This window comes from Callorhinus ursinus, unplaced genomic scaffold, assembly GCF_003265705.2.
Source record: "Callorhinus ursinus isolate GAN/ISIS: 27379988/994484 unplaced genomic scaffold, GSC_fseal_2.0 scaffold21, whole genome shotgun sequence".
Classification (NCBI taxonomy): Eukaryota; Metazoa; Chordata; class Mammalia; order Carnivora; family Otariidae; genus Callorhinus; species Callorhinus ursinus.
Window position 1 is genome coordinate 8,113 of NW_027397083.1, and position 7,694 is coordinate 15,806.

The 7,694-nt window shown below is 48.7% G+C and overlaps 1 protein-coding gene across 7 annotated transcripts in view; it reads right to left on the minus strand.

Annotated features, from left to right (window-relative positions):
• Nucleotides 1-2,833: 2,833 nt before the first annotated feature.
• The window catches only part of STX3 (syntaxin 3), an 18,789-nt gene continuing 13,928 nt past the window's right edge, over nt 2,834-7,694 (minus strand). Inside the window, exons 2-3 of one of the 7 annotated variants that reach the window (XR_012381788.1) lie at nt 5,806-5,889; nt 2,834-3,739 (exon numbers count right to left, since the gene is read on the minus strand). Coding sequence is in view for 1 of the 7 variants with exons in the window: in XM_073904566.1 (XP_073760667.1) it covers nt 2,953-3,075; nt 5,806-5,889 (207 nt within the window). In the remaining 6 variants the exon portion in view is untranslated. Of the gene's footprint in view, nt 5,890-5,993; nt 6,081-7,694 lie in introns of those variants that run through there. The other 6 variants (XR_012381792.1, XR_012381790.1, XR_012381791.1 and 3 more) reach the window with 6 other exon arrangements.

Genomic DNA, 7,694 nt, shown 5'->3' on the forward strand with positions numbered 1-7,694 from the left:
AGGGTCTACCCAGCAACAGTTGAGGCCATGGAGGAGACATGTCTGGGGAGGGAAACCACGCCCTCTTCCCTCCTCCTCGAGTCTTCTGCCAGTGCCTCCCCGCACCAAAGCCAGTGCGCAAGGGAACCTGGGAAGTGAGTGCCCTGCAGTACGGAGCGGAGCCCAGAAAGGGCAGGGGACGGCCCTGAGAGCAAACGGGCACGTGACAGGAGAGGACAAGGCACTGCCCCGCTCACCGACTCACCCAAAGATTCCACCTGGAGAAGGAACTAAAGAATCCTTAACCTGCTAGCTTTGACTCCATGCTGAGGTTTCCATGCTACATTTATTCCGAGGTTCTTAGTTTTAACAAAACTCAAGCCTCCGCAGAAATGCCTCTGCTTCCAGTTCCTCTAAGTAGGCATCGCTCCGCCCTGCGAGGCGCCACAGCCCCCGGCACACACGCCCTGCACTCTCGCCTGTCCCAGCCCTGACTCAGTGACCTCTTTCCAGTTGCACTACCTCACAGCCATCACTGGCCAAGCACAGGGCGTCACTCGGTCTAAGTCTGTTGAAAGAGTAAGTAAGTGAATACAAGTAACTTCGGGAGATAAGTAAGCTTCATACACCAGTGGAACTGCGAAACAGCCTCACAGAGTTTTTTCTTAAAACACTTCCCCCTGAGGCACCTGGGTGGCTCAGTTGGTTAGGCCTTCAGCTCAAGTCATGATTCCGGAGTCCCGGGATCGAGTCCCACATCACGCTCCCTGCTCAGCGGGGAGTCTGCTTCTCCCTCTGCCTCTACCCCGTCTTGTGCTCTCTCTCACTCTCTCTGTCTCTCTGTCTCTCTCTCTCTCTAATAAATAAAATCTTAAAAAAAATTAAAAAGAACACTTCCCCCGACCCCACAAAAGAAAAAAAAAAAACACGAAAAACTTTATAATAGCATTTTCTGAAATGTCCTCATTCACCCTTGCTAATAGAAGTTACACATCAGAAAGCGCTCTGTGAAAAAATAAAAGCTCAGATAAGCAAGTTAAGCAGGTTTCTTTATTACGGGACATCTCAGAGCCTTTAATAAGTTCATGTATATTTTAATTCCCCATAGGACAAAATGAGTATGAAGCATTTTTTAAACATATTTGCTCACCATCTGTGGCGAGCACTTTGATGCACCAAATAGCCATCCCCTGGCCCTTGCCCTTTCTTGTGAACAGAACTCTGATTTTGTTTGGGCAGCAATGCTGTCAGCCCCAGGCGATGAATCAGGATCAGTTCTCTGTCAATCCTGGCAACGCTGTCCCTTTGCGAAGTACTCACTTCCCCGGTGTCCCTCCCAGCTGAGTGGCTGTGACCACGTGATCCACTGTTGGTCAATGGGCCACAAAGGGAAGTCAACTTGGAGGACTGGGGAGGTTTTCTCGCCTGATAAAAGGATCTGAGGACTTCTCTGGCTCCCCCCTTTCTGACTTCTTGCGATGATCATACACGGTGGTGTCATATGGAGCTATGGCTCTGGAAGTCTTAAAACATGGCACCGATTCTTTAACGGTCCTCCCCCTGAGAGGGGTATCTATGCACTGCTCCTGTGAACCTGACAGGCCTGTGACTACTTTGACATCAGAGTACAGAAGGGATGTGCTATATGACTTCCAGAGCTGGAACCCTGCGCTGGAGCCCTGAGCCTCCACGTAATACCCCGATGATCCTGAGTTGGCCAGGCTAAGAAACCCAAGCCACAGAAACGGGTCAGGTAGAGGCGCTCCAACTGATGGTCTCTACGGAGATTTCCCCTAAGTCATCAGACGTTTGAATAAAGAAGTCTCTATAAGGTTCCAGTGTACAGCTGTCTAAGTCTTCCCAACGAAGTCCCCAGAAATTGTGGAGCAAAAAATCACCCACCTCCACTGTTCCCTGTGCCTGAATTCCTAATCCACAGAATCTGTCGGCATTACAAACTGGTTGTTTTGACACCCTAACTGTTGGAGTGATTTGTCATTTGGCAACAGGTAATCAGAACAGACTCTATCTCCCAATCCCAAGGGAAAAGCCAAGAGGATCACAGAGATACTGACCTAGAACCCCACCTCCTCCAACCCACTGCACCACCCTCAATGCAGACTTCTTCACATGGGAAATGATTACATACCTTGATTGCTTAAGCCACAGTTACTCAAAAGCACCCCTAGATGACACGCCATGCCGCTGCCAGGGTCCCAGATGCGGGTCAGAGTTCCCATCCTCCTTCCCATGAGCTACTGCACCAGCCAACTGCCTAGTCTCTCCATTGCTGGCCTTTCCCGCCCTCCACAAACTGCCACCAGAACGATTTTCCTAAAACACACCCTGATCTCAGCATTTCCTTGCTTAACACCTTCAAAGGCTCCCCGTCACTTTGCAGCGGTTCATAACTGGAGAGGCAAAAGAATCATCCCAAAAATCTGAAAGTCTAAGCCATTCCAGGCCCTCTGAACGAGGCAGGAGGATGGGCAAAAGGCTCCCCAGGTGATTCTGAGGGGCAGGTCTAGTTAAGAACCACTGGGGCCTTCTCTCACCTTCCTCTCTCCCCTGCTGTGCTCCCCTAGGACCTGTGGACATTTCTATTATTGTGACTCACCAGACAAAGAGCCACCAGAGGGCAAAGGACCCTGTCACACAGAATGTTGTGAGCCCCAGCCCTTAACACGCTGTGTGAAAGACAGTAAGCACATGTATATTCTGTTGAACGGACGAATGAATATAGAAGAATAAGCCCCTAATGTTTCTGCCTTCTCAGGCAGGTCCGCTTCCTCCGAAAATGTGTTCTCTCTGCCAACTGAGCAAACAGAGCAAAGAAAATACAAACAAGCACAAATTAGACAATAATCCGAGGTTTATCATTTACCAGCCCCTGGCTTAATCATCCAAGGCCCGGAGACCCAAGGGCCAATTTCTTTCTGTAACAGCTGAGAAGATGTAGAAACCATTTGAGTTTTACAGTGCAGTGCACATTTTGGAAAGCGTCCTGGTCCCGTGACTCCACCTGCACCTTGCACATGCCTCTCTGACGGGGTTGTGATTCACACACTCGGTCCTCGACAAACAGCCGTGGGTGACCTGCTTGTTGGAACAAGTCCAAACACAAGGTGTGTCACAAGAGTGCCTTCCCAAGCAATCTGTTTAGCTATATTCCTGCAGGATGCACTCGTTATGTTCCCCAGCCACATATGGGGGCCCCCCCTCGTTTCCCCAAACCCCATTACCTGGCAATTGCTTTATCCCACTTTCAAGGCTATTTCCAGACCACATTCCCAAACACATCAGGAATGGAACAGTGAGGACAGTTCAAACAGACTGAAGACATACTTACTGTACGTCAGGTGCTATGCTACGTACATCCACATACCTTCTCGGTTTATATTTACAAAATCCAGAAGGTAACACCACTATTCCTGCTTTAGAGGAAGCTGGAGTTTAGGGTAGTGAAACAACTTTTCCAAAGTTATACCGCTGGTCAGGGCAGTGCTGAGATCCGGACCAGGACCCATGGGAGCCAGAGCCCGCGTGGCCTCTTTCCACCGTCCGTGGCCACCCTCACCCCCTCCCCCACCTCTGCCCCACTGCAGCATTACCCTCCCGGGGCCCCATCAGATGGAAAGCAGGGGAGTGACATTTACCTAAGCCCACACAAAGCACTTTTTGAGTGTCAGCTCCTTTACTCCCCAACAAATCTGCGAGGTGACTAATGTTGCTCCCTACTTCACAGACAAGCTCACAGAGACTGAGGGAAGTCAAGAAATGTACCCGAGATCACAGTTAGTAGCAGATAAGGAACTTAATTCCGAAGATGATTCTCTCTCCACCCCACCGTGCAGTACCCTTCTCCACCCTAAATATGACAGGGTTTGGGTTTATTTTTCCTAAATGACAGAAAAGCATCTGACAAGGAGAAAGCAAAAAAGAAAAGCAGCCCTCGAGGTCTTTCTTGTTAAGGCTCCAAAAATGACTATGATCTAGCCAGCACTTTTCTGTTTAGAGAACGCTTTCTGGATGTGTGATCCTCATGTTATCCTCACAACGACCTTGAAAGGTAAGTGCTGACATTCCCAATTTCCAGAGCAGAATTAGAGGCCAGGGGCGTTAAGTGACTGGACCAACGTCAACTGCTACAAAATGCTTGAGGATGAACTGAGACCACGTCATGGAGGCCCACCATCTTCCCACTTCACAAGGGACACTGCCCTTCAGGGACCCTTGCACTGGCTTAGAAGAGGTGAAGCACAGTTACAGGCAAAGCTGCCTTATCTAAGGGAAGAAGTTCTCTAATGTATCTGCTTATCCAGGGCAAGATCAGAACAAGCTATAGGGCCTACAGGGGTCCTCCCTACCCCTGAAAAGGCATTTCCCTTCCAAGATCCACACCTGAAACAGCCCTGGACTCACAAAACTCAAGTGCTCTAGGGTCTCACGGTGACTCCTCGACCAGAAGGACAGACCCACCCAGGGAGAGGGTGGGGAACTGCAGAGCAAGTTCAAGGCAACTTCCCAGTCAGGCCAGCACACACTGCAGTTTGCTCCCACCCACTAACGACTCCCACAGATGACCTGCCATGAACCACCAAGCTATTTAGACAAGAGCTAGAGGGCGACTTTCCACATCCACGATCTAGAGATGGGAGGTGCCCACATTCTTCCTGCGGGAAAGAATGTGGCCCTTCTTGTCTTCTTTCCAAAAAAATAAAAAGCCTAAATTTAAAAAACAACAACAAAAAAAAAAACACAGTATGATGGCAGAAACTTCCGGGACTGAACTTTTCGTGCTTTTGGGGTTTTTTTTGTTTTTTTTTTAAGATTTTATTTATTTTACAGAGAGAGAGACAGCCAGAGAGGGAACACAAGCAGGGGGAGTGGGAGAGGGAGAAGCAGGCTTCCCGCGGAGCAGGGAGCCTGATGCGGGGCTTGATCCCAGATCCCAGGACCCTGGGATCATGACCTGAGCCGAAGGCAGACGCCCAATGACTGAGCCACCCAGGCGCCCCCGTGCTTTTGTTTTGAAGGATCATCCATCAGGCACATACATGTCAGATGCTACACTGAATGCTTTACAAACATTATTCCATGAAATCTTCATAATAACCCTAAGGGGAATTATAGTATCAGTCCCCATTTACAGATATGGAAAACCAGCGTGTGAAGGAACCACCACTGGTAAGAAGCAGGGCTGAGATTTGAGCCCCCTGACACTGTACTCCACCACTTACCATCGAACAGAGGCACTCCCCACAAGGACCTTCCAGATCAAAGATTATGCGGGTCTGTCGGTGGGGGCAACCCATCTTTGCCCCTGTTGAACTTCCAAAAAAATAAACTGGTGGTTTCTTAGTGTTTCAGTTATCACTAGAATTAAGTCAAAGGGCCTGAATTTTTGGAAACAACAAATCGGATCTATCTGAATCACGGGCCTAAAAACATAATTTTTTTTTCTTTTACACTCACGACTGTGACCCCCACGGTTGATTCTGTATTGAAATCACATAATTTAGGCAAGAAAGGGTATCATTAAAATGTTGTCATGCAGCGTAAAACTTTAAAAACATCTCTTTACATATAACTTACCCTCTGCTGACTTTCTCAATAAGATTAAAAATCCAGACCCTCCCAAGTAGGTATTGAAGAGAATCTCCGAGCAACTTCTTGGTCTGGCCGCCCCCACCCCAGGAAAAGACCGACCGTCCTCTGCTGCCCTTGAAAGAGCCAAGTTTTATTCTTTACACAGTGGCTGTGTTTCCTTATGTACATCGAGGAAAAGCAAAAACAAAAACAAAACACCACAGGAAGGTCTCCTACCTCAGCAAAGAACTCATCCATGAAGGCTGTGTTGTCAACAGCAATCTCCACCTCATCGGCATCATCATCCTGTGTCAGCCGCTTCTGTGAGAGACAAAAAGGAGCAGTGTGAGGCTCAGAACACAAGGCGCAGCTAACAGTACCAAATACTTACCCGGAGCTACATCTATATTAAGCATTACACATACATAATCTCCCTCAAAACTCAGAACAGCTCTGCAATGCCTTAAACTCCAGCCTCATGCTGTCTGCACTTAAACCCTAGCTGCACCGCTTACTGACTTTTGGCGGGGGGGGGGGGAAGCTACTGACCTCACTGTGCCCGGGTTTCCTTATCTGTAAAATGCTGACAATGCACTACCTACTTCACGGGGTGGGGTTAAGAAATGAGACAATGAAGCTAAACCATGTTTGCTCTGTGCCTGGCATACTGTAAGTACTCAATAAACGCGAAGTTTTGTTATTGTTGTTGATGTTGGGGGTGGTGGGGGCAGTATTATGACTCATTCCAGTTGGAGAACCTAAAACAGAGAGGTTGCGTAACTTGGCCAAAGTCACACAGCTAAAATGTGGAGACAGGCAGATTTTAGCCTGTCTTTTGGATTTGGACCCCATGTTCCTAGCCCCTTCCCCAGAGTGTTCAAATGCGTGATCCGCCCTACCAGAGATCTATATTAGAACAGTCTCTAGCCTCAGTTCCTCCCCAGCACTCACTTCCAATCCTCACAGTAGGAGCAAAGATCTTCCTGTTTTCATAAACCACCTATTGCAAAAACACAGCACTGTGTGTTGTTCCCTGTCAGAGCTCATGTTTATAGGAAAAGGAAGTTCTCCCCTCAGCCCCTGGCAGCCCCTGGGGACCCCACGTTCTTGATCTCATTCCACTTCCTCTGCAAAATCACAAAATGGCTATCTAAAGCAAGTCCTTCATTCCCACCCAGCATCCAGGGCCTGAGCTGTTTCTACATTCTCCCCAGCGCCGCACGACACACTGACCATTTCTAAGCACAGAGGGAGAATGGGTTCTTGGGAGTAGAGGTGGGGAGCGGGAAATCCCCTACACTTACTTCTCCATGACCTCCAGTGGCCTTTCCAAACCAAGACGTGTCACTCTCAAACACTCAGAATGCCACAGGCCATGAAAGCCTGCTACCAACCCCCCCGACAACACACAACCCCATCTTCAACAGAGGATGGAATTACTGGGAATTCCCACTAAAATCTGAGACTCCCATGATGGGAAGAGTCTGTTCTGACTGGCTCCCCCATCATGTCATTCTCTGGCTTGTCTGGAACCACCAGCAACCCAAACTTAACAGCCACATTCAAAGAAACTGAATTTGAGGGCAGTGCTACAACCCCCAAATCGACTTCCTAAAAAGTCATTCCTTCTGTTCATCTCCTCAGATTAAAAGTCCCAATGCCTAAGAGAGCACAGAGGCCCCGTTAAGGTCTCGTCCCACCCACGCTCCTCACTCTAGGACGCACTCTCCAGACCAGACAATTGCAACTCCATTCTTTCATCTGCTTCACTGTCTGTCACACAAGGACCAGCTGGAAAAATTTTACTTAGCCTTTAAAATTCAATCTCAGCACCATCTCCTCTGTCTGCCTTCCCTGACACTCCCCCCTCCTGCAAAATTTTAAACCTCCCTAAGATCCCACTGCATTCTGTACAAACCTTCCAAAGCATCCAGCACAGCCTACTGTTAATTATTCCTTTACTTATCAATCTTCCCTCGCTGGCTATAAACCCCTGGAAGGCCAGGGTTGCCTTATCTACTGTAACAGATACCCTGAGTGTAAATGCCTGCCCAGAACACTTTCCTTTGTGTAGATAACCTTCCCAGAATTGTGCGGGGGGGGGGGGGGGGGGGGGGGGGGGGGGG